This window comes from Bombyx mori, chromosome 7, assembly GCF_030269925.1.
Source record: "Bombyx mori chromosome 7, ASM3026992v2".
Classification (NCBI taxonomy): Eukaryota; Metazoa; Arthropoda; class Insecta; order Lepidoptera; family Bombycidae; genus Bombyx; species Bombyx mori.
The window spans coordinates 4,602,820-4,629,627 of NC_085113.1; the positions used below are offsets into that span (position 1 = coordinate 4,602,820).

Consider the following 26,808-nt stretch of genomic DNA (forward strand, 5'->3'; position numbering starts at 1 on the left):
TCAATGAGCTATGATAAATTCGGTGCTATATTCGGGTGAGTGACACATTATATCCGTAATCATCCTATGTTCCCGTCGTCATACATCCGTAATCCGTAGTCCGTACTGATATAGCTCTTTTAAATCACTCACTCAGGAGCTAAAGGTACAACTCTAGCTATTTTTAAAGAAATGTCAGTCTGCCCAGCTTCAGCACGTATCATTAAGAAATATTAAATACCTACTAACTAGAAATACTGTGTAAAATGTAATATTAAAAATATATGCTCTTCCCCGTCTTATCTTAGAAAAGTAGTATAACTTCTTCTAGGCGTAATATTTCCTAATTTTCAGTTATCCCAATGACTAAACTAAATAAGGGAAGGTCATCGTAAGTTTTGGTTCACGGCATTTATTGTTTCCCCGTATATTAAAGTGCAATGTCTGAAAAGCTAGCCAGGAATACAGTGCTGAAGAAACATGAGGTTGCTAGGCCCGTACATATACAGCGGTTAGAGGCTGCACTGGATATACGCTCGTTCGTTAGTCAAGTAGAGAGGATACTGAATTCTGATGATCAATCCGACAGCGACGACGATTCTAAATCTTTAATTAATGAAATATCCAGGAATGACCGAATTCTGCACGGTGTTGTCACAACGAAACAAGGTCAGTGTTAATCATGCACAGCACTACAAACCTAATAAATCAATTCACACAAAATCAATTGTAAAAACCGAATTAAATGTTTTACAGAACGACAAAGTGACCGACTTCGCCTCTACAATTTCTCTTCCGTTGGAGAAGAAAGACAGTGGATAAGAGATGTTCTTCTCTCTTCTGAATCCGAAACAAGTACAGATGATGAAACGACAGAGTCAAAAGAGCTTAGATTAAAAAGAATATTGAAAGAAAGGAGATACCATAACAGATATGCTAGACGTTATTATAAAGATCCTACAGTAAGTGTAAGGTTTTTTTAAGACAAGACAGCAATTAAAATGAATATGAATGAGTAAATAAACCTCTAAAGGCGTAACGACAGATATTTATGATTTCAATGATTTCTGAATTATTTATAATTAGTACTATTATAGATATTTAATGTGACTATTTTTATAATTACTCTAAAAAAATAGTAGTGATGACAACAAAAAGCATATAAAATAGGTGCTCAATAATCTTAATAAAACCAATAGAAGAAACTAAAGGTTTATTTGATGATAAGTGATTACCTTATTTCTTGTAAAAAGAGGCACACCAAGACCTACCAGTGTGGGCCTACATCATCTCTTACCATGGTACTTGTTTCTATCAATGGATGAATATTAATTGAGATAAGTAGAAAAAAATACAAGGCTAGTTTTAAAATAGAACATTATGGTCTCAAACCAGACTGATAACTATTGTTATAGTCCTTTGTCTTCACACATTGAGAGTTAAACATCTGCAATCATTTCACACGAAAACCACTAAGTGAATGATGCTGACCTTGAAGAATAAATAGAACCCTAAACTGTTTAATATGCAAGTGTTACCAATAAAATTTGTCTATAATTTTAAATCAAATTGGCATATAAGTAATGCAGTTGGAAAACATTCTCACAAGTTAGGCAATAAACAAAGTGTCGAAAATTTTCTTTAATTAGAACACCCGCTACATGTACTATGGGGCTGGTGTTTTGTCTACTGTGGATCGGTACCCTGAACGCCGTGTCAGTCGACCCATGCCTCAACTACCGGGAAGTAGAGGCCGTCGAGGTCGTCCATCCGAGAGAGGGTCTACTAGGGGCTTTAGTAAATCTAGAAGGGGAAGACTTCGAGATGCACGGTGTAATGAAAGTAATGATTTGGTGAGTTAAGTAACAATACCTGCCAAAATGGCTATTCCAATTTAATATCCAATTTATTAATATCCAAATCCTATTTATTATAACAAAATAAGTAAATGTTCTCCAAAAGCAATTTGTCTCTGCAGTAGTACAAGACAAGTTTGTGCCAAAAATTGTGGCAGTAGCTATTATACAACACAAGATATCTAACATATGCCTGAATCTTGCTTACAAAATTTTCAAGCTAAGCTGGGATATAATATACAAGCTCCAAGCAATAGCATTTGGACTGTCGCATTGATTTTGCGTTGATTTGAGAAATCTCACCCTCTCAGTGGAAGAACTTCCCTTTGTAGTTATCCACCAAAAAATCAAATATTCGTAGTAGTATTATGTGTATAATACGAAGTAATGAAAAATTAAAAAACGCAAAGCATTTCCATTGTAATGTAAAGAGTAGATACTGCACAGTCATAAGTCGTCATAGAATTTGTATGATCAACTACCTTAATTGGTTATATACATAAGTTCTATAGTCCTAAGATCACTGCAATAAAAAATGTTGATAGCATTATTCTTTTTCACTTGGTTGTGATGTTGGCATTAGGAAGTTAATGAGCGACGTTAACCACTTATCTTAAAGTGGGACGTATGCTCATCTGTCTACAAAGGCAATAATAAGTCTAATAGTAATCTTGTATTTCATAATTAAGCTTGTCATAAAACAAAGAAAAACAATTATTTATTTCAGCCTGACGGAGTTGATTGGGAGGAACAGTTACGGCATCTGAAGGAAGAGAATGATCCAGATGATTTTAGCATAGCTAATGATAAACAGGGGGCCAGGTAAGATTTGTCAATGTAAAAAATATACTACATATGAGTCGACTATTATCAAAGCCGGCAATCTGACTTTTGGACAGTGATTGGTAAATCAGAAAAACGAATTATTGACTTTGTATTCCATTGGCAGTCACAAAACTCTTCGGAACGACATCTTAGATAAATAACAGGTTAACTATTAACCTTTATTTAATGCAGGTTTTGAACCATATTCTTTGAAGGAGATGATTATATTCAAATCAATCTGTAATGACATATCAATAAAAAAAATTTGTCCAAATGCACAGATTGCCACCTTTGATAATAGACGACTCATATATATTAAATAATATATATATATATATAAATTTCAATGTAATATAGATACTTTGTACATGTAAATTTAATCCTAATTTTATGCAAAATACGCATCACTAAATTGACATGATAAGTTGAAAAAAAAAGTGGTGTTGCGTCCTTTTTTTTTTTTTTGTTGCTTAAAAAAATACCTTTATATTTCCTTTATACTAACTTAAGGGATGTTTTGATATATGTTACATAGGGGGCGTAAAAAGTTATCGACGTTGAAGAGTCCCGAAGCGCTAACAGCACGAAGGCGTCGACACTGGCTTTTGCTCGTAAAGAAGGAATTGGGTAAAGTACAAAGAGCAAGAGCAGCCACTCATAGAGAAGTTACACTTCAGAGGAAAAGATTAGCTACTTTGTGTTGTAAGCATTGGCGGCATATTGCTATGCAGGTAATTATGTACGTTATTTATTTGTTCAGATGAAGTGATAAGCTTTCGACCCATTCAATATTAGTCTGAGAATACAAAGCAGATATTTGCATTTTTATTTCGTGTTGGCTAACTAATTTCATTGATTGATTGAATGGATATGTGTTTGGTTATGGCAAAAATAAACATCAAATAAACAAACAACATGGAAAAACTTCAAAATTTATTATTCGCTATGGTTGGCTCATTTGATGATGTCTTCTGGAAAGTTCGGCTTTAACATTAAAAAGTGTAGTATCGAGCATTTAAGCAATAAATCGTAATCTACAACTTCACGGCGAAATCATCAATTGTGGATCGTCCTAAACAATAAGGAATAGATACCAGACAATTTTTTTTTGGTCCTCTAAAAACAAACAACACGACAAATGATGTCTGTATACTTTTATTATCTATCTATTATATATCTACTAGCGACCCGCCCTCGCTTCGCTTCGGAAACTGTAAATTATTATTGATTTCTCCACCATTTAATGGATGTTATTATACATATAAACCTTCCTCTTCAATCATTCTATCTATTAAAAAAACCCCCATCAAATCCGTTATGTAGTTTTAACGATTTAAACATACATAGGGATATAGGGACAGAGAAAGCGACTTTGTTTTATACTATGTAGTGATTTATACTGGTGTATCTCTTAATTCCAATGTACAGACCTAATTACCTAAATCAGAGGTTTGAATGTTGCAAAAAAAAATTTCTAGAGTCAGAAGAACATGAAAGAGACCGTGTGGCGTTGCAAGCGGCTGAGTCGCGAGATGCAGGCCTACTGGCGCAGGTACGACCGCGCCGAGCGAGAGACCAGGAGGCGGATGGAAAAAGAAGCCGAAGAACAACGCAAGGTCTGCACGCGCGTCGCCCGGCCCCGGACAACTTACTTACTTACTTACTTTTTACTGGTGGTAGGACCTCTTGTGAGTCCGCGCGGGTGGATACAACCACCCTGTCTATTTCTGCCGTGAAACAGTAATGCGTTTCGGTTTGAAGGGTGGGGCAGCCGTTGTAACTATACTTGAGACCTTAGAACTTGTATCTCAAGGTGGGTGGCGCATTTACGTTGTGTCTATGGGCTTCAGTAACCACTTAACACCAGGTGGGCTGTGAGCTCGACCACCCATCTAAGCAATAAAAAAATAAAAACCTGGTCTTCGGTTGACTCAGTGATTCTCAAAAGTGTTTGTGTTCAACAGATGGACGTAGAATTGATGGAAGCAAAGCGTCAACGTCGCAAATTGAATTTTTTGATAACGCAAACCGAGCTGTACGCTCACTTCATGCAGCGGAAGATGAGTGCAGTGGAGGACAGCGACACCGGAGCCGATCATATACTCAGGCAACTGGACGAAGACCGAGATCCCAGGCTGGCTTCTATAGATTGTTACGACAGGTGAGATTGAAAGCTATAATCTAATATATAAAATTCTCGTGTCACAGTTTTCGTTGCCATACTCCTCCGAAACGGCTTGACCGATTTTGATGAAATTTTTTGTGCTTATCCGGTATTTATGAGAATCGGCCAACATCTATTTTTCATCCCCCTAAATGTTAGGGGTAGTCCATCCCAAAAAAATTTTTTTTATTTTTTTGACAAAATTTTTAATTTCAATTTTTTTATGATACAACATACAAAAATACATACAATCCTCAATTTTCACCCTTCTACCCCTATTTTTTATTGGTTAATTATAAACTTTAATTTTTTTGGCAAGATTTTCATTGTTATTTTGTCATGAATTAAAATAAAAAATCTGATGTTACTCTCAATTTTTCATCCCTCTATGATCAACCCCTATTTTTTATTTGTTAATTATAAACTTTAATTTTTTCGGCAAGTTTTTTATTTTGTTTTGTCATGACCTAAAATAAAAAAAATCTTATTACTCTCAATTTTCACTCTTATACGATCAACCCCTATTTTTCCATCCCGATTAATATTTTTTTTATTCTATGCACAGATCCGCAATAAGGTTGCAAGATGGCAATCAAATATCATAATTGTAGTACGATAAATTCTTATTCAGAGTTTATAATATCAAGTTCCTTTAATTATGATTTTTTTTAAATTGAATTTGATCTCCCGCCCTCGGCGGTCGACTACTGATCAACTATCAATCGATCAGCTATCCCCGCCAGGTGTCACCACTCATCCAGCAAACATCACGTAGTAGGGATGAGGACGAAGCCGGTCTCCTGTCTTACGTACTCACTATACATCATAGATTATACACCTAATATATTTGAGAGCTATACAATACTATACATTTTTCAGCCATGTTTTTTTGGTTTTATTTGTGTATCAATAGTATGTTCAGTAGGTCTGAGAATCGGCTACTATCTGTTTTTCATACGCCTAAGTGATTTTTTTGAATATTTTTTTTTGTTTATAATGAGGTATTATGTGGTTAAAGGAGGTTTTTTTTTCTACAGTAGAATTTCCCTAGAAACTTATTTAAGGCAACACAACGTTTGCCGGGTCAGCTAGTACAATAATATAATCTCTTTGACATATACGAAAGGAATATTTTAAATGTATTATAAAAAAATAGTTTATTCTTACAACCATTCCCTAATAATTCCCTAAAACCATTGTTATAATATAACAAAAAATTATTTGCAAATGAAAATATTTTACACTAAAAAGAACAACACTTTGCATTGTTTATTGAATTTATAAACATAATAACATAATAATAAGTTTAACGTAAAAGAAAAATTGATTTATAATATTTTGTTTGTTATTTAAAATGTGCGTTTTAATTTAATTAAGATTTTCTATAAGTAGTTTTTAGATCATGTGTCTTCTTCTGGCCCATACCCCACCTTATGTGGAGTCAGGTGTGTCTCTTATCATGCGGCACAAGTATTTTACTTCAGTTTTTTGATCGGTAGCCTGCTTTACGTCAACCCGCCTTGGGTTACATTTCCTATAGGATATACTTTGCAACGTACTTTATCTGTTGACGTTTTGACAACGTAAATCATTGAAAGATGATAAAATAAAACAATTCACAATGATGTCCCAACACGTGTCCGTTTTAAAATGTTATAATCAATCTTGTCGTCGTTATAAAGATATAATTAAAGGCTTCGTCAAACAGAACGCGTACTTAGCGCTGCGTTTTAATGTCGCGCTTTTTTCATGTCACACAAATTGACTAGATGAGCCCAACGCTCCTTGATGCAACGTAACGCCAAATTATAGTACCTTTCGATAGCAGTGTGAAAATTTAAAAGTTTTAAGTGTTCGAGTGATTCGGATGTGGCATTGTATAAACATGGGTATTTCTTAACTAATTCTATAAATTTTTCGGGCATTATCCAGTATTTTAATACACATTCACTGGGACTCTAAAATAAAATTTGTAAAAAATTACAACGCCTGACATCAATGCGTCCTAACGCCGCAATAGAGCATTGCGTACTGCTAGCGCTGGCGCTTTGTTTGACAGTATATTACCATAGTAGTACAACACATCCCGGCGTCATAGCGCGCCGTCCGCTTAGCGCTTTGATGCGCGCTAAGTACGCGTTCTGTTTGACGAAGCCTTTAATTTAATTTGGCAGCGAAGAGATGAAGGCGCGCGCGTCCCGCAACGCTCGCGAGGCGTTCCGCGCGGACCGCGCCCGCACCGAGCTGTTCGACGCGAGCGCGCGCGCCGCCGAGCCGCGCCGCCGCGCCAGCGACCACGACCAGCCGCACATCTTTCGCGGGACGCTCAAGGGTTACCAGCTCAAGGGAATGAACTGGCTGGCCAACTTGTACGATCAGGTAACCGCCGGACTTTGACCTTTATTACACGCTTTATATTAGCTTCACTTGTTTCTCATGTTTGTAACTGACTCCTTTAGACGCGATTTTGCCCCACTTTAAACGGCAAGATTTCATTAAAACTTTGTATATTTATCGAGGACCGATGACATTTAATATTATAAAAAAAAATATATTTAAAAAACTGAAATTCAACTAAAAAATGAAAAATAAATAATAAGTTAAAAAAACTAAAAAACAAGCTATATATAAAATTCAACTAAAAAATTAAAAATAAATTTAAATAAATTTAAATTGAAAATAGTGTAAATAATATATATTTTATTGTAAAAAAAAGCGTGGAGTGATGGTACCTACCCGCGCGGACTCACAAGAGCTCCTACCACCAGTAATTACGAAAAATATAATTTTGCGGGTTTGATTTTTATTACATGACGGTATTCCTTCACCACGGAAGTTAATCATTAACATTTGTCGAGTACATATTTCATTAGAAAAATTGGTACCCCCGCTTGGGATTTGAACACCGATACATCGCTCAACACGAATGCACCGGACGTCTTTATCCCTTAGGCCACGATGACTTCAATAATAACAATTAAAAAGAGGAATAACTTTTCATTGACATGAAAGATGAATGTGTTTGTTGAGTCTCTATATCGGGCGGCTCTGTAAATTTGGCCCCCTTTTTTTATTTTCGGATTTTTTTATTAATAATTATTTGTTCGTCGTTTGTTCGTTAATGTTCGAATATAAAAATTGTTTGTTCGTCTTTTGTTTCTTTATAATTAATTAAATAAATGATCATCGTTAACTGAGCCCCCTTTACTAGATATCTTTATTTTTATCGCTCAGATTACTTCATTTTGATCAATTATCGTTTGTTCGACGACTATTGGTGATTGTTCGATCATAAAAACAATTAAATTCCCAATTATTAATTATTTTATATTAATGTAATACCGAAATACTTCACGAGATGGCGTTACAAAAAATCCCTTCCCAAAACTATAAAACCGTCGTGATAGTCTACTGAATAAATAATATTTATTCGTAGGTGATTTTTTAAGATGTTATGAATATTTCAGTTTTGATTTCATCAAAATAACTTGAACTTTACTACTGAATTCCGAAAAAAATTCTAATTAAGGCTGAGCTTTATGCGGATTGATGTTTCAAAGCTTTCAGGTCTCAATTTTAAAATCTGAAATAATTAAGAACAGCGTCATCTACCGTTCACATTTGAAACAGAATTTAATTCGGTTTAAATTTGTAAAAGTTGATGTTGATTATTATTACACTAATTAATTGAGCGTTTCATTAGCTTTTAAGCTGAGTGACTATTTATAATTTATTTTTATTCTATTGTCTATTTTTGTTAAGTAATAAATGAGCAAAAAATAATACTTAACAAAAGATATGAAATCCGAACAAAAACAGTTTTACTGTAAAAAAATTGCGCCAAGTCCACGTTTATAAAACTCATCTCAATAACATTTGCACTTTACAAAAAAAATAAGACTTCAATAACTTTCATTCCCTACAAAAAGATGTGAAATACAAAAAAATACCAAGAAACCGTCATAATGTTGAAAAAATAAAAAAATAAATAATTGAAAATTAAAAAAAAAAAATACATGTGGGCAATTCACACGTGGTAGAAGTGAAACCTTCCAAAATTAAAATACAATTATCCTAAACTTCTTAAGTATATGTAAAATTTTGTCATTAGTAAATAATTGTAAGGTAGCGCCCTCTGTAAATTGATATTTTAATTTCACGTATAATCCTAAATTAAAATTCACTACAAGAGCTTTCATACACACGTTAGTATTAAAAAATCTCACAGATGGCGCTGTATTAAATAGTATGTATATTTCTGTCTCATTCTTTGCTGGCTTCATCCTACACATTTTTGTATTTATGTCTCTTACCTGTCGTTTTTTCCGTTGCATCCGGTTTGAAATCACAACGATTCTAAAGAAGTTTTCACTTCAAAAATATTTATCGTACTTGGCGCGCGTCATTGAGTACCCCAAATTTTTTCGGAAGAATTTCAACCCGAGAAAAAAACCATTTTGCTTTAATATACAGTGAAAGCTGTAAAAAGTTACCCAGGTTGTCTTTTTCGCTCTTGTTAGCGTTTTATGAGAAATTGAGACAGAGCTATATACACGCACATGTATTCAATTAACATCAAATTATGTTAGCGCTTCTGTTTCTGTCGGTATTGAAAGTAGTAGCGTGATATGTGATGCGTAGGGAGGAGATGCATTTCGGGTGCAAGCGGCTGGTACTAAAATGCTGGCGCTAACGGCTGGGGCTTGTTGCTAGAGCTAGCGGCTGGTGCTAGTTGCTGGGGCTAGCGGCTGGTGCTAGTTGCTGGAGCTAGTGGCTGGAGCTAGCGGCTGGTGCAAGTTGCTGGAGCTAGCGGTTGGTGCAAGCGGCTGGAGCTAGCGGCTGGTGCAAGCGGCTGGAGCTAGCGGCTGGTGCTAGTTGCTGGAGCTAGCGGCTGGTGCAAGCGGCTGGCGCGAGCGGCGGATGAAAGCGGCTGGTACTAAAATGCTGGCGCTAACGGCTGGGGCTTGTTGCTGGAGCTAGCGGCTGGGGCTTGTTGCTGGAGCTAGCGGCTGGTGCTAGTTGCTGGAGCTAGCGGCTGGTGCTAGTTGCTGTGCAAGCGGCTGGTGCAAGCGGCTGGAGCTAGCGGCTGGTGCAAGCGGCTGGTGCTAGCGGCTGGTGCAAGTTGCTGGAGCTAGCGGCTGGTGCAAGCGGCTGGTGCAAGCGGCTGGTGCAAGCGGCTGGTACTAAAATGCTGGTGCTAACGACTGGGGCTTGTTGCTAGAGCTAGCGGCTGGTGCTAGTTGCTGGAGCAAGCGGCTGGAGCTAGCGGCTGGTGCAAGCGGCTGGTGCTAGTTGCTGGAGCTAGCGGCTGGTGCAAGTTGCTGGAGCTAGCGGCTGGTGCAAGCGGCTGGCGCAAGCGGCGGGTGCAAGCGGCTGGTACTAAAATGCTGGCACTAACGACTGGGGCTTGTTGCTAGAGCAAGCTGCTGGTGCTAGCGGCTGGAACTAGCGGCTGGTGCAAGCGGCTGGTACTAAATGCTGGAACTAGCGGCTGGAAATAGCGGCTGGTGCTAGTTTCTGGTGCAAGCGGCTGGTACTAAATGCTGGAACTAGCGGCTAGAAATAGAGGCTGGTGCTAGTTGCTGGTGTAAGCGGCTGGAGCTAGCGGCTGGAACTAGCGGCTGGTGCAAGCGGTTGGGGCTAGCGAATGGTGCAAGCGGCTGGTGCAAGCGGTTGGGGCTAGCGAATGGTGCAAGCGGCTGGTGCTAGTTGCTGGAGCTAGCGGCTGGTGCTAGTTGCTGGAGCTAGTGGCTGGAGCTAGCGGCTGGTGCAAGTTGCTGGAGCTAGCGGCTGGTGCAATTTGCTGGAGCTAGCGGCTGGTGCAAGTTGCTGGAGCTAGCGGCTGGTACTAGTTGCTGGAGCTAGCGGCTGGTGCTAGTTGCTGTGCAAGCGGCTGGTGCTAGTTGCTGGAGCTAGCGGCTGGTGCTAGTTGCTGGAACTAGCGGCTGGTGCTAGTTGCTGTGCAAGCGGCTGGAGCTATTTGCTGGAGCTAGTAGTTGGTCCAAGCGGCTGGAGCTAGCGGCTGGTGCTAGTTGCTGGAGCTAGTGGCTGGAGCTAGCGGCTGGTGCATGTTGCTGGAGCTAGCGGCTGGTGCAAGTTGCTGGAGCTAGCGGCTGGTGCAAGCGGCTGGCGCAAGCGGCGGGTGCAAGCGGCTGGTACTAAAATGCTGGCGCTAACGACTGGGGCTTGTTGCTAGAGCTAGCGGCTGGTGCTAGTTGCTGTGCAAGCGGCTGGAGCTAGTTGCTGGAGCTAGCAGTTGGTGCAAGCGGCTGGAGATAACGGCTGGAGCTAGCGGCTGGAACTAGCGGCTGGTGCAAGCGGCTGGTACTAAATGCTGGAACTAGCGGTTGGTACTAAATGCTGGAACTAGCGGTTGGTACTAAATGCTGGAACTAGCGGCTGGTGCTAGCGGCTGGTGCAAATTGCTGGAGCTAGCGGTTGGTGCAAGCGGCTGGAGCTAGCGGCTGGAGCTAGCGGCTGGTGCAAGCGGCTGGAGCTAGCGGCTGGAGCTAGCGGCTGGAGCTAGCGGCTGGTGCAAGCGGCTGGCGCAAGCGGCGGGTGCAAGCGGCTGGTACTAAAATGCTGGCGCTAACGACTGGGGCTTGTTGCTAGAGCTAGCGGCTGGTGCTAGTTGCTGGAGCTAGCGGCTGGCGCTAGTTGCTGTGCAAGCGGCTGGAGCTAGTTGCTGGAGCTAGTTGTTGGTCCAAGCGGCTGGAGCTAGCGGCTGGTGCAAGTTGCTGGAGCTAGCGGCTGGCGCAAGCGGCGGGTGCAAGCGGCTGGTACTAAAATGCTGGCGCTAACGGCTGGGGCTTGTTGCTGGAGCTAGCGGCTGGAGCTAGTTGCTGGAGCTAGCAGTTGGTGCAAGCGGCTGGAGCTAACGGCTGGAGCTAGCGGCTGGAACTAGCGGCTGGTGCAAGCGGCTGGTACTAAATGCTGGAACTAGCGGTTGGTACTAAATGCTGGAACTAGCGGCTGGTGCTAGTTGCTGGAGCTAGCGGCTGGTGCAAGCGGCTGGCGCAAGCGGCGGGTGCAAGCGGCTGGTACTAAAATGCTGGCGCTAAGGGCTGGGGCTTGTTGCTGGAGCTAGCGGCTGGTGCTAGTTGCTGTGCAAGCAGCTGGAGCTAGTTGCTGGAGCTAGCAGTTGGTGCAAGCGGCTGGAGCTAACGGCTGGAACTAGCGGCTGGTGCAAGCGGCTGGTACTAAATGCTGGAACTAGCGGCTGGAAATAGCGGCTGGTACTAAATGCTGGAACTAGCGGCTGGAAATAGTGGCTGGTGCTAGTTGCTGGAGCTAGCGGCTGGTGCTAGTTGCTGGAGCTAGTTGCTGTGCAAGCGGCTGGAGCTAGTTGCTGGAGCTAGCGGTTGGTGCAAGCGGCTGGAGCTAGCGGCTGGAGCTAGCGGCTGGTGCAAGCGGCTGGCGCAAGCGGCGGGTGCAAGCGGCTGGTACTAAAATGCTGGCGCTAAGGGCTGGGGCTTGTTGCTGGAGCTAGCGGCTGGTGCTAGTTGCTGTGCAAGCAGCTGGAGCTAGTTGCTGGAGCTAGCAGTTGGTGCAAGCGGCTGGAGCTAACGGCTGGAACTAGCGGCTGGTGCAAGCGGCTGGTACTAAATGCTGGAACTAGCGGCTGGAAATAGCGGCTGGTACTAAATGCTGGAACTAGCGGCTGGAAATAGTGGCTGGTGCTAGTTGCTGGAGCTAGCGGCTGGTGCTAGTTGCTGGAGCTAGTTGCTGTGCAAGCGGCTGGAGCTAGTTGCTGGAGCTAGCGGCTGGAGCTAGCGGCTGGAGCTAGCGGCTGGAGCTAGCGGCTGGTGCAAGCGGCTGGAGCAAGCGGCTGGAGCCAGAGCTAGCTGGAGCTAGCTCGTTAGATTCTGCTGATTGTCGGTTTTTGTATATAACTAGTCAGGTCATAAGTATTTGTCACACAGTAAAAACTTTTCTTTTAGAATGCTGGCCACAAAAAAGTTTATTCAATTCGAATTTCGAATTGTTCATGAAAATAAAAAAGTATACTTTTCTAAAAGTGTAAAAAAATTCTAATTTTACTCATTTTTAAATATGGACTGGACGCTTAAAGAAGACCGTGTTGCAGTTATTGTGTTGCATCGTTGCGGTTACGCGCCAATTCAAATTTTTAACATACTGAAAAATTTGAATATAACGAAAAGATTCGTTTATCGTACCATCAAACGATACAATGAAGACTCAAGTGTAGATGACAGGTCAAGAAGTGGTCGCCCTCGGTCAGTTAGGACTCCAGCAGTGATAAAAGCTGTGAAGGCGCGAATTCATAGAAATCCCAAACGTAAGCAGAAACTGTTGGCCCTTCAGATGGGGTTAAGCAGAACCACGGTGAAAAGGGTGTTAAATGAAGACTTAGGGCTTCGGGCATATCGAAGAAAAACAGGACATCGTTTGAATGCTCGTCTAATGGACCTGAGACTGAAGAGATGCCGCGCTTTGTTGAAGCGGTACGCGGGAAAAAAATATCGGGAAATTCTTTTTTCGGATGAAAAAATTTTTACCGTAGAAGAGAGCTACAACAAACAAAATGATAAGGTGTACGCACACAGTAGTGAAGAAGCGAGCAACCGTATTCCGCGTGTCCAACGAGGTCATTTTCCATCCTCGCTCATGGTATGGTTGGGAGTTTCTTATTGGGGCTTAACAGAGGTACATTTTTGTGAGAAAGGTGTAAAAACGAATGCAGTTGTGTATCAAAATACAGTCCTGACGAACCTTGTGGAACCTGTTTCTCATACCATGTTCAATAACAGGCACTGGGTATTCCAACAAGATTTGGCGCCAGCTCATAGAGCGAAGAGCACACAAGACTGGCTGGCGGCGCGTGAAATCGACTTCATCCGGCACGAAGACTGGCCCTCCTCCAGTCCAGATTTGAATCCGTTAGATTACAAGATATGGCAACACTTGGAGGAAAAGGCGTGCTCAAAGCCTCATCCCCATTTGGAGACACTCAAGACATCCTTGATTAAGGCAGCCGCCGATATTGACATGGACCTCGTTCGTGCTGTGATAGACGACTGGCCGCGCAGATTGAAGGCCTGTATTCAAAATCACGGAGGTCATTTTGAATAAACTTTAGTTTCATAAGAATCTATGTTTTGTTAAGTTCATTTTGGTATATGAATGGTTACATAATGAATAAACTTTTTTCAATTATTTTACATTAAACATGTGACAGAATTTATGACCTGACTAGGTATATCCTTTAGGAGATGTTCGAAATGCATATACTTTGAATATCACTAAATTCATATTGAACTTCCCGCATTCAATACTCGTATTAATAATTACAAATATCTATTTTCAAATTTTTTGAAATATATATAATATATAAATTCTCAAAAATGTTTTTCAATGGGTAGAAAAGAATAATAAAGTTTCAGCTGAATGAATCTAAAGGGGTCGAACGCAAAAGTGGTCGATTTGGCATATAATAGCCCATATACATATATATGTATACGAATTTTTTAATTTTTTTGAAGCCAACGTATGCATACGTATTGACTCGTAAGTAGTTTGTATAAGCAAACATGAGAGGGTGTTAAGTTCAAATCATAAATGATGAGCGGGAAATTAAAAAAATTCAAATAACATACGTATGAGATGTCGATTTTACCTAGCTTTTGTAAAACTTATTATGAAATAATAATTCATTAATTTCATTTATGCATTTCATAGGTTGACCGACTTATAAATTTCTAAACATTGAAAGGATGTTTATTTATCCTGAAAAAATTTGGGGTACTCAATGACGTGCGCCAAGTACGATAATTTTTTTGTTTATTTTTTTATTTTCAACAAAAAATTATTTTTATTTTTTCAACATTATGATGGATTCTTGGTATTTTTTTGTATTTCACATCTTTTTGTAGAGGATGAAAGTTATTGAAGTCTTATTTTTTTTGTAAAGTGCAAATGTTATTGAGATGAGTTTTATAAACGTGGACTTGGCGCAATTTTTTACAGTGAAACTGTTTTTGTTCGGATTTCATATCTTTTTGTTAAGTATTATTTTTTGCTCATTTATTACTTAACAAAAATAGACAATAGAATAAAAATAAATTATAAATAGTCACTCAGCTTAAAAGCTAATGAAACGCTCAATTAATTAGTGTAATAATAATCAACATCAACTTTTACAAATTTAAACCGAATTAAATTCTGTTTCAAATGTGAACGGTAGATGACGCTGTTCTTAATTATTTCAGATTTTAAAATTGAAATCTGAAAGCTTTGAAACATCAATCCGCATAAATGTAATTTAAAAACTACAGTAAGAGGCTTAAATAAAAATCTGAACTTAACTCAGCCTTAATTAGATTTTTTTTGATAAAACTTGAACTTTAGTTCAAGTTATTTGAATGATGAAATCAAAACTGAAATATTCATAACATCTTAAACAATCACCTACGAATAAATATTATTTATTCAGTAGACTATCACAACGGTTTTATAGTTTTGGGAAGGGATTTTTTGTAACGCCATCTCGTGAAGTATTTCGGTATTACATTAATATAAAATAATTAATAATTGGGAATTTAATTGTTTTTATGATCGAACAATCACCAATAGTCGTCGAACAAACCATAATAGATCAAAATGAATTAATCTGAGCGATAAAAATAAAGATATCTAGTAAGGGGGGCCCACTTAACGGTGATCATTTATTTAATTAATTATAAATAAACAAAAGACGAACAAACAATTTTTATATTCGAACATCAACGAACAAATAATTAAAAATTAAAAAAATCCGAAAATCAAAAAAAAGGGCGGCCAAATTTACAGAGCCATATCGGGCAAGGATTAATAAGACACGTGTTCAGTTAAGTGACTGACGTATATTGGGATTACAACCTAACGTGTTGTCGACAGCCCGACAATCCCGAGACTGGCGTAGCATCATTGCAATATAATTACCGTTAACACATACATATAATTGTTAGTTGCTATGGGGACATTTGTGGTCCCTACATGTTATTTAATAATGGCAGGGCATCAGCGGCATTTTAGCGGACGAGATGGGCCTCGGCAAGACGGTGCAGTGCATAGCGTTCCTGTGCCACGTGGCCGAGCGGCTGGGCGTGTGGGGCCCGTTCCTGGTCGTGTCTCCCGCCTCCACACTCCACAACTGGCAACAAGAGATGCAGAGATTCGTGCCAGATTTTAAAGTAGTAAGTTTACAAACAAATCGCCTTTTCGCATTATAACTGTACAATTTCCAAAAATATTCGAAATTGAGTTAATATGCGTAAACATTTGGTATCACCAGTATTTTTCTCATAGATACTGTCAAAAGAGCGTATTTTAGTTTTTTTTTGTTTATCTATGTTTTGACTACTTTAACAAAAGTAATACATAATTTTAACTTATTTTAAAAGACACATACTGTAACTGCTAACAAATAAAAAATAATAGTTGCAAATATGATTAATATTAAAAATATTACATGTTAAACCTTGAAAACAATCTTCTGTAAAATTAGTAAGTTTTGAGATAATATAGTTTTAATGCGAGAAGACGAAATGTCAACTATAGATATTGATGATTGAATTCTAATGCTGTTCAAACAAATTGCCGGAATGCATTACTTTTCACGGCAAAAATAGGCAGTGGTAGTACCTGCCAGTGCGGGCCCACAACATGTCCTACCTTATTTATTCCTTTACCGTGAAAGTTATTCGTGATCTTTTTTGTTAAGTACGTATTCCATTAGATAAATTGGTAGCCATCCGCGGGATTCGAACACCGGCACAGCCGCATCGCTCGATACGGATGTACCGGGCGTCTTATCCTTTAGGCCACGACGACTTCGAATGATATATGTTCGCGTTTATTATATTTTTATTAATGTCGATATAAAATTATGTTCTGAGGCTATTATTTTTGTTAAATCAGGTCCCGTACTGGGGAAGTCCAAGCGAACGGAAAATCCTCCGTCAGTTCTGGGAGCGTAAGGACCTGCACACGCAAGCGGCCGCTTTCCACGTGGTCGTGACGTCATACCAAATAGTCGTCTCCGATCTCAAGTATTTGAATCGCGTGTCCTGGCAGTACATGATACTGGACGAAGCCCAAGCCATCAAAAGCTCCGCGAGTATGCGATGGAAGCTCTTACTTGGGTTCAGCTGCAGGAACAGATTGTTATTATCCGGTAAATACAAATCTTTTTATTGTTGCGGACGATGATGTAGCTGTATCGTTTACCGACTTTAGTTGTTGGCCTAAAGGATAAGAGACCCGGTATACTCATATCGAGCGATGAGAGAGTGCCGGTGCTCAAATTCCGCTGGCGGGTACCAATTTTCTTACTTAAATAAAATATGTACATGTCCACGAATAGCCTTCATGATGGAGGAATAACATCTTGAAATAAAAGAAGAATTCGCAATCTTATACCTTTAAACAAGCAATTCTTGTATATATATAATCTGAATCTCGGAAACGGCTCCAACGATTTTCATAAAATTTAGTATACAGGGGATTTCGGGGGCGATAAATCGATCTAGCTACGATTTATTTTCAGAAAATGTTGTTTTATTCGTGTTTTCAATAATCAACTCTTCCCGACATCGATTGGCGAATAATAATACTATTTTTCTTAATTGAGGGCAACTAACCGCTTTAAAGAAACAACAAGATGCCGTTATCAAAAAAAAAAAAACGAGCAAAGCTCGGTCATCATCTAGTAATTATAATTTCCGTAATTATTATATAATTTAGACTTAGACTTTGTGGGTGTCTATGGGCTCTGGTAACTACTTAAAACTAGGTGGACTGAGATTGTTTTCCTGAGTAAGCAAGACAAGTTGCAGTTTGCCTCAGAATTCTTTTCAAGCTAAATCTGAATAAAACAATACTATAGAGCTCATCCCAACGCTTCGCAGGATATGCTTCCCATCAATATCGTATGATAAACTTATGCAAATTATAAAATGTGTTACTCTTGTGTTTTTATAACTTAAAATAATAAAAAAATCTTTAATCAAAACCAAAGATTTTATATTCATAATGTGTTTTGAATTACTAAATTGACAATTTTAATTTCTCACAGGCACTCCGATACAAAACAGTATGGCCGAGCTATGGGCTCTATTGCATTTCATAATGCCAACATTATTTGATTCACATGAAGAATTTAATGAATGGTTCTCCAAAGACATTGAAAGTCATGCAGAAAATAAAAGCACTATAGATGAAAGTAAGTGTCAAAATCTACACATATTAAAACTTATTAGAGAAAGAAAATCATTTGTAAGGTATTTTTAACATAAGTGTTTTTTTGTGACAACATAAACAATTTTGCCATATAAACGAATACAGGCTGCTTTTTCAATGTTCATTTATTTCATTTGTAATGAAATAAATTAATTTAAATCATCTTAATGTAATTAAACGTGATTATTTGTCGAGTTTGTTATTGTTGTATGCATTCACTCTTCATTTATCTGATCGAGATAAAACGCAGTTATAGTTTCAATTTCAAAGAAGAGTTTCTGTGGTACGTATCGTAGGTGGCGCGCCAGTCGTGTTAATACGTGTTCATATATTTAACAGCAGTCAGAACCAAGGTTCATCTCTGCACTCCCCTAAGGTAGACTGTTAGAGAATGCCTATGGCATCAAGTCCGCCTTTATACTTTCTAGTATATGAAGTTATAAATAAATAAATAAATAAACTTGTTTAGATTTGTTTCAATGTATGAATAGTGTCAATTTTGTAATAGAGTTAAAACGGATAATTTGAAGAGATTATTTTCTTTCAGAACATCTATCCAGACTGCACATGATTTTGAAACCGTTTATGTTACGTCGAATAAAGAAGGATGTGGAGAATGAATTGTCTGACAAAATAGAGATCATGGTCCACTGTCCTTTGACTATAAGACAGAAATTATTGTACATAGGTGAGTCTTCTTTCAAGTTACAGATAAACTCATAACTAATTACATAAATTGTAAGATTCAGATCTTAAAACTACTGTTAATGTTTAAATTTCACACAATGAATCACTTTATACAGCTCTTAAGAAGAAAATAAAGATAGAAGAATTATTACATTTCTCTGTGGGTGCTGAGTCCGGGCACAATGTTGATAAAAATTTCACATCGAATCTGATGAATTTGGTTATGCAGTTCAGGAAGGTAAGTAAAAGTACTAAGTTAATATAAAAAATGAATCAAATTAACCTAATTGACTTTCTCGACTTTTGTGTCTACCCTGGATTAGGGGGCGTCCATTAATTACGTGAGGAATTTTTGAGAAATTTTAGACGCCCCCTCCCCCTTGGTGAGATTTCGTAAGATTTTTTTCATCAACTCCCTCCTCTCACCCCTAATCTCACGCGAGATTCTTTAAAATTTATGTTTTGGCTGTAAACGTGTTAGATTATTGAAAAAAAAAACAGAACTTGTTCTATTACTTTTATTGAAGACTAGCTGACCCGGCAAACTTCGTAATGCCTCAATCGATAAATAAAATACCTAAACTTTAGTATAAAATAAACTTAAAACAAACCAAAGGAATCCGTCCGACGGGGGACACATCAAAGGAAAAACAAACTTGTTATTTTTATTTAATTCCGAATATTTTTATATTTATCTAACCTTTTAAATCTTCTCTGGACTTCAACAAATAATTCAAGACCAAAATTAGCCAAATCGGTCAAGCCGTTTTCATGTTATGTCGTGACAACGGAAAACGGGTTTCATTTTTATATACATAGACTAGCAAATACTAAGTATTTGTGAATATTACCGTAATTTAAATTATATTAACGACGTTGCCCTGTAGAGCAGATTTGGCCATATTTTATTCTAGTAATAGTTTATTACGCAAGTTTACACCGTATTCTGCTAGAAAAAAAATTACGCGATATTTGCTAAGACCCCCTCCTCCCTGATAAATATTTGGAAAGATTTAGCTTGATCCTCCTCCTCCCTAGAACAAGTTACGTAATTAATGGACGCCGCTTACCTATAAAAATAATCACATCTATGCCGCTACTAGATATATAGACTTAAGTTGCAAACCCATATTCAGCTGTACGTGGTATTATTAAATAAAACGAAACCTATTTGCTACCGATTGCAGGTTTGCAATCACCCCGAGCTGTTCGAGCGGCGCGACGTGAGGTCTCCCTTCACGATGCTCCTCGACGATTACAACCTGCCGAAGCTCGTGGTCGAAGACTGCATCCTGATTCGTTCGACGTCCTCAAAACGCCATCTCCTATACAACCGGCTGTCGATACTGACGCCGGGCCACGTGCAGAGCGGGGTCGGCGCCGGCAGCTGCTTCGGCTTCACGCGGCTCGTGGACGTGTCGCCGCGGGAGTTACACTTGCTGACGTCATGCGGCTGGCTGCACGCGTGAGTGGTACCTCCCCCCCCCAACCCCCTTCATTGTTAATGTCGACAACAGAGCTGCGAACAAAAATGTTTCTAGTGCTTTCTTTCGTATGTTACTTCGCGCGCAATGGTCATTAAAGTTCTTTTGTGAGAGTATTTATGTTTAAAATGACGTAACAGTTTAGTTTATCTAAAGAAAAATAAATAATAGTTTAAAAAAAACCAACAAAATAGGCTTTTATAGAAAATCCAACTAAAAAAATTGAAAATAAATCTTAATAAATTTGAATTAAAAATAGTGTAAGAAAAAATGATTTTATTACAAAAAAAAAGCGTGGGGTGCTTTTCAGGATATTATCAAAATAACCCTTCTACTCACATCTGTTCATAAAATATTTATAATGGATACCATGCACCCCACGTTTTTTTTGCAATAAAATAATTTTTTCTTACCCTATTTTTAATTCAAAATTTTTTTTTTTTTTTCTATTTTTTGTTGGATTTTCTATAAAAGCGTATTTTGTGAGTTTTTTAAAGTATTATTATTTTTTTTTTTTTTATATTGAATTATCATCGGTCCTTAATAAGTATACCAAATTTCGAGTTAATCCGACGTTTAGAAGGGGGTCAAAATCATGTTCAAAGATTCCATTACATACTAACATACATTCGTCTGAAGCTAATAAAAACGTATTAAAAAAGGGAGAGCGTGGTGAAAACGTTTCTCTCGTTCGCGTGGCGCTGATATCACAAAGCATAAAGTGCATCAATTTTATCAACTAATTCATTATTTTTTTAAATACCTAAAATACCACACTAATATGGGATACTTTAAAAAATCGACATAATTATTTTAGTTTAAATTTTCAGCATGCTACACATCGAGCAATGTCTAGAGAAATACGAAAAACTCCGACACAGACAAGACTGGTGGTACAGCGAAAACATTAGCGCCCAGACCACGTCCGATTATTATAGAGTTAATAGTAAAGATATGCTTTTGATATGTCCCGACGGAGATGTGTTGAAGAAGAGAAAAGAGGACAGTTTGTTGTGGAAGGAGTTGCTGTTTACCGATCCGCTGTGGGTCGAAGGTTCGTAGCCAAATTAATTATCTATACTTCTATACTAATATTCTAAAGAGGAAAGATTTGTTTGATTGTTTGTATTGAATAGGCTTCGAAACTACTGAATCGATTTTAAAAATTCTTTCACCGTTTGGAAATTACACTATTCCCGAGTTATTTAAAAAAAAAATAGGGATCCTTACTAAAACTCCAATAATGTAACCCAAGGTGTAAAAAAAATACCTAAAAGATTCTTTACATCGCGTGCCCTGCGAAAACTATTGATGATAGAATAAAATAATGTACTACGATTTTGTAGAACATATTTTTATTGACAAAAAGTGTCGCGACAGCACGTGTTATTTTATTTAAAAAAATAAGGCAACGTCAAATTAATATCGTTGAAATTTTTGTTAAAGACCTGAGCGGAGCCGGAGCGGGCCGCTAGTGCTTTATAAGAATATCTATAGAGAATTAGTCTATACTAGTGGTCCCGCAGTAGTCGAAATTCGACTATAATGTTAATTGAAATTGTATGTTTAAACATTATTATGGTTCTATTGTCAAATATTATTATATTTCTATAATATAATCATAGATTTCGCCAAAACTTACACTATAGATTAGTATAGATAAATAACATTAAAGACAAACAATATTAATTTATTCGGAATTTGACCACAGACTTTAAACATTAACAAAAGTTTGGCAATTGACAATAAACAAAGAGTATAATTATATGCATGTGTGTATGTCAAATATATGTTAGTGTGTGTAATGTTTTTTTTATTGATTAAATGCATGTTTTAAACACAATTAAAAAAAAAATTAGCTTTGTGCACTCCTCTGTATTCTGTAAGTGTGGGAAACTCCGTCCGCGCAATTTTCGTAAAAAGGGGTACAAAGTTTTTGCTTCCCGTATTAATATATAGATAGGTATTGTTATACAGGGTGTGACTTTTCATCAATAAAACTATTGATTTATTTACAATTTTAGGTGGTCCATTCTTCGCACACACGGATGTCGTGTTGCATTACGTACCGGAAACGGTCGAGCACAGGACGATGCGTCTGAGGAACTTGAAAGATAACGGGCAGGTGTGTATTAGAAATCTGTCTGATGTAACAAATTGACGCGGAACTTAAAGACAGCTAATTATTTGTTTTGATCTTAAACCTATTAGTGGTTCTGTCGTTAAAGAAAATCTGGCTAGTTTTTTAACTGGACCTCTTTATTTCTGGTTTTTATTTAAAACTAACTGACCCAGCAGATTTCGTAGTACCTCAATCGATAAATAAAAGACCTAAACTTTTGTATAAAATTAACTAAAAACAAACAAAAAAAATCCTTCCGACGGGGACACATCAAAGGGACAAGAAAATTGTTATTTTTATTTAATTCCGAGCATTTTCATATTTATCTTCCTTTTAAACCTTTCCTGGACCTCCACAAATAATTCAAGACCAAAATTAGCCAAATCGATCCAGCCGCTCTCGAGAACAGCAATTCATTTTTATATTGTACATATAGATAATTACAATTAATTTTATGTAAGGTTATTTTTTACATCTTAAAGTTCAATCCGCGAACAACAACCGAGCATCCGGAAAAGGAAGTGCAGACTATATATCTTACTCAGAGCGTTCGCTCATGAATATGACAATGACATTTGTCGCAACATTGGCAGTGACATCTCATGTCATGTTCGATTGTCATTTCTTAACAGTCGTATTAGGATAAAATGTACGACAGATGACGCTCATGGCGTCATTACCCGACCGTATTGTATTTAGCGATAGTCAGCGGTCGTGATTAACTATTTCGTAAAAAAATGTCTTTTAATCAAGTCTACGACTCCGAAGAAATTGTAAGAGGGCACAAGTTCGAGACTTTTAGTACCACTGGTTTTAGTGAGGTGTTTAGCGTTTATTGATTTTCGTACATGATCAGAATTTCTGATATCAAGCGATCTCAGAAATTTAGTGATACACAGACGACATGGATGTTAGAAATGTTACTAAAGTATTTAAAGTCACTTTTAAGTCATGACGACTTTACATGAGAAGTATCGGGAAGAAACTAGGGGCTTGTTCTTTTGAATGTCTCTGAAATACCGCTTCGCCTATCTCGACATCGTAATTGTTATTAATTGTTAATTTTTTGTCTTTAAACAACTTAGCAAAGCAGTGCACAAAAACAGGAACTATAATATAATTTCATTATTCCCTATCTCAGTCAGATATGTTGAGTGAGATAAAGACAGAAGACGGAGGGGTTGTGGCAGTAAAGACTGAGGAAATACCAGAATTCGAACACGTGGAACGGCCACCTGAAGTTTTCCCTGTTATGGCAACACCGATGCCCGCTTTCTTGTACGCTGCTCAACAGAAGGTAATTTGATAGTTATATTTTAAGGCACGACTCTTCAACATCATTGAACAGAACTGTGAAATTCATGCATATTACTTGATTTTTTAGTGTTAGTTCTTTATTTTGAATTAGTAAAATGTTTGTTTATGATTTCTTGTGTTTGGCAACACTGACTGCCGCGTCTTGAAACTATCATATTTGAACACATGAGTGGATGAAGGGGTTAAGTACAATTTAAAAAAAAAATAGTTTTTACATTGAATGAAGGTGTTATTATAAACCATATTATTTATACCTTAAAACTCCTAAGCTTAAAGACTATTTTTAGAAATTGCATGCGATGAATCCCCTTCATCCACTCATGTCTTCATTTGTCGGATTCATTACGGATCCTGCTGATCCATTATCGGTACTTTAAGGTATCTCAAGCACCGGTCATCGTTCTCGTCGAACCCGTCTCTTGCGACGAAGTTCTCGACGAGTAAATTAACCCACAGACACAGCCCACTGAGTTTCTCGCCGGATCATCTCAGTGGGTCGCGTTTCCGATCCGGTGGTAGATTCTGCGAAGCACTGCTTTTGCTAGAGCCAGTGTTAGCAACACGCGGTTTGAGCCTCGTGAGCTCACCTACACGTCAAGATGCTGAAATAGCCTCTCAAAGCTATCGGCATATGTAGGCGAAAATAAATAATAGTTTAAAAAAACTAAAAAAATACGCTTTTACAGAAAATCCCACTAAAAAATAGAAAACAAATCTTAATATATTTGAATTAAAAATAGTGTGAGAAAAAATGATTTTATTGTAAAAAAAAAAGTCTCATTTTACCCATTTTGGACTACGCTGATGCTTGCTACTTGGATGCCACTGAGGAGCTTCTCAATAAGCTTGAGCGTTTGCAAAATTTGTGCATCCGTTTTATTTTTGGTCTCAAAAAATATGATCATATTTCTGAATTTCGCAAAAAGCTCAAGTGGCTCCCAGTCCGTTTCCGCAGAAATACTAGAATGTTGTGCTTCCTATTTAATATCCTACATAACCCTAACTACCCAAAATATTTACGTGATCGCTTTACCTATGCCCGTCCCTCCCTTGCTCCTTGTAGAACACACATTAAAACTCTCCTCAATTGCCCTGTTCATAAAACACATGCTTACGCAAAATCGTTTTCTGTACAAGCAGTTATACTTTGGAATTCCCTCCCTCCAAGCATACGAGCGTGCAAAACCATAGCAGCGTTCAAGAAATCTGTTAAGGAACATTATTTATCCTTACCATCTTAAATAAATTATATATATTTGTACAATGTATTATAATATAAAGTAAGTATATGTGTGTATGTTATATATATGTATGTGTGTGTGTGTGTGTGTGTGTATTTGTATGTATATATATTGTTTTGTATCTTGTAATATGTATATATTACTATATGCAATGTTTACTGTATGCACTAGGTTTGTGTTCCTAATTCTTCTTTCCTTTTGCGGGCCTACTGGAAGAGATTTCAGCATGAAATAAGTAGTGCCCTTGTACTCTGTATCCTTATTGACGTGTCTTTTCTAACAGCTGTGTGTACAAAATATATTAAATAAATAAATAAATAAATAAAAAGCGTGGGGTGCATGGTATCATTAGTTATAAATATAATATTTTATGAACAGATGTGAGTAGAAGGGTTATTTTGATAATATTCTGAAAATCACCCCATTTTTTAGTCGGATTTTCTATAAAAGCGTATTTTTTTAGTTTAACTATTACTTATTTTTAATTTTTTAGTTGAATTTCAATTTTTTCATTTATTTTTAACTATTGAATTGTCATCGATCCTTAATAAGTATACCAAATTTCGAGTTAATCCGACGTTTTGAAGGGGATCAAAATCACGTTAAAAAATTCCGTTACATACTAACATACGTACGTCTGAAGCTAATAAAAGCGTATTAAAAAATGGAGAGAACGTTGGGTGCAGGTCTGCGCGAGCACGCTGACTCCGTTCGCGTCGTCGCGCAGCTTCGCGTACTACATGACGCGGCACCGGCACGCCGAGTGCAGGGCGGGGTGCGAGACGTTGGGGCGGCTGTGCGCGGCGAGCAGGCCGCCCTACGGATGGGCGACTATACAAGTACCCGGTATGGCAGACTAATTTGACTAATGCTCGCCCAGTAGCCGAAATTCAACTATAATTAATTGAAATTATAAGTTTGAACATTATTAGGGTTCTATTGTCAAAGACTATCACAGTATTCGCCAAGACTACACTATAGACAAACAATATTAAAGGCAAACAATATTAATCTATTCTCAATTTGACCACAGACTGTCACAACAAACAAAAGAGTATAAATGCGCGTGTGTGTGTGGTGTGCGTCTGTGTGTGCGTATGTGTGTGCGTGTGTGTGTGTGTGTGCGCGCGCGCGCGCGCGCGCGCGTGTGTGTGTGTGTGTGTGTGTTTTTAACTGATTTATTGGCCTTTTTATGGTCATTTAAAAAATATTAACATTCTGCACTCCTGTATATTCTCTATAAGTGTGGGAAATTTCATTCACCTTCGTCCGTGGAATTTTCGTTAAAAGGGGCTGTAGATTTCTATGGACTCCAGTAACCACTTAACACCAGGTGGGTTGTGAGCTCGTCCACCCATATAAGCAATAAAAAAATTGTGTGAATTACAACTACGTCTACTATTAAATTCCGCTCCGATAGATAAGAACCAGTTGGTGAGCGACGCTGGAAAGCTGACGGTACTGGACTCGCTTCTGAAGAGGCTGAAGGAGCGCGGCCATCGCGTTCTCATCTACAGTCAAATGACGAAGATGATTGATTTGTTAGAGGTAATAAATTCTGTGTTAATAAACACTAGTGGCCACCCGGTAGTCGAAATTCAACTATAATTAATTGAAATTATAAATACACTTATGATTCTATTGTCAAAGTCTATTATACTTCTATAATCACAGATTTCGCCAAGACTACACTTTCATTATCATCATCATTCTTTCCTATTACCCTCTGCTGGGGTGTAGGGCTCTAATCAAATTTTTCCATTTACATCGGTCTTGGGCAGTCTGTTTTAGCTCCTCCCACGTCATGCCCAAGACCCCTAGCTCCTGCTCCACTTTAGATTCAGACACTTTAGAAAAATATTAATAAAGACAAACAATATTGAATCTATTCTCA

The 26,808-nt window shown here is 38.1% G+C and overlaps 1 protein-coding gene across 4 annotated transcripts in view; it reads left to right on the forward strand.

Moving 5' to 3' along the window:
• The window catches only part of LOC101739982 (chromatin-remodeling ATPase INO80), a 35,729-nt gene continuing 8,921 nt past the window's right edge, over nucleotides 1-26,808 (forward strand). Inside the window, exons 1-20 of one of the 4 annotated variants that reach the window (XM_062669358.1) lie at nucleotides 1-35; nucleotides 334-648; nucleotides 736-941; nucleotides 1,629-1,832; nucleotides 2,563-2,657; nucleotides 3,196-3,391; nucleotides 4,139-4,276; nucleotides 4,625-4,821; nucleotides 6,999-7,203; nucleotides 15,840-16,019; nucleotides 16,744-16,999; nucleotides 17,900-18,046; nucleotides 18,611-18,751; nucleotides 18,867-18,988; nucleotides 19,938-20,215; nucleotides 21,065-21,288; nucleotides 22,259-22,359; nucleotides 23,498-23,653; nucleotides 25,601-25,760; nucleotides 26,335-26,462. In XM_062669358.1, coding sequence (XP_062525342.1) covers nucleotides 420-648; nucleotides 736-941; nucleotides 1,629-1,832; nucleotides 2,563-2,657; nucleotides 3,196-3,391; nucleotides 4,139-4,276; nucleotides 4,625-4,821; nucleotides 6,999-7,203; nucleotides 15,840-16,019; nucleotides 16,744-16,999; nucleotides 17,900-18,046; nucleotides 18,611-18,751; nucleotides 18,867-18,988; nucleotides 19,938-20,215; nucleotides 21,065-21,288; nucleotides 22,259-22,359; nucleotides 23,498-23,653; nucleotides 25,601-25,760; nucleotides 26,335-26,462 — 3,363 coding nt within the window. In that variant the 5' untranslated portion in view covers nucleotides 1-35; nucleotides 334-419. Of the gene's footprint in view, nucleotides 649-735; nucleotides 942-1,628; nucleotides 1,833-2,562; nucleotides 2,658-3,195; nucleotides 3,392-4,138; nucleotides 4,277-4,624; nucleotides 4,822-6,998; nucleotides 7,204-15,839; nucleotides 16,020-16,743; nucleotides 17,000-17,899; nucleotides 18,047-18,610; nucleotides 18,752-18,866; nucleotides 18,989-19,937; nucleotides 20,216-21,064; nucleotides 21,289-22,258; nucleotides 22,360-23,497; nucleotides 23,654-25,600; nucleotides 25,761-26,334; nucleotides 26,463-26,808 lie in introns of all 4 variants that reach the window. The other 3 variants (XM_062669357.1, XM_038011928.2, XM_038011927.2) reach the window with 3 other exon arrangements.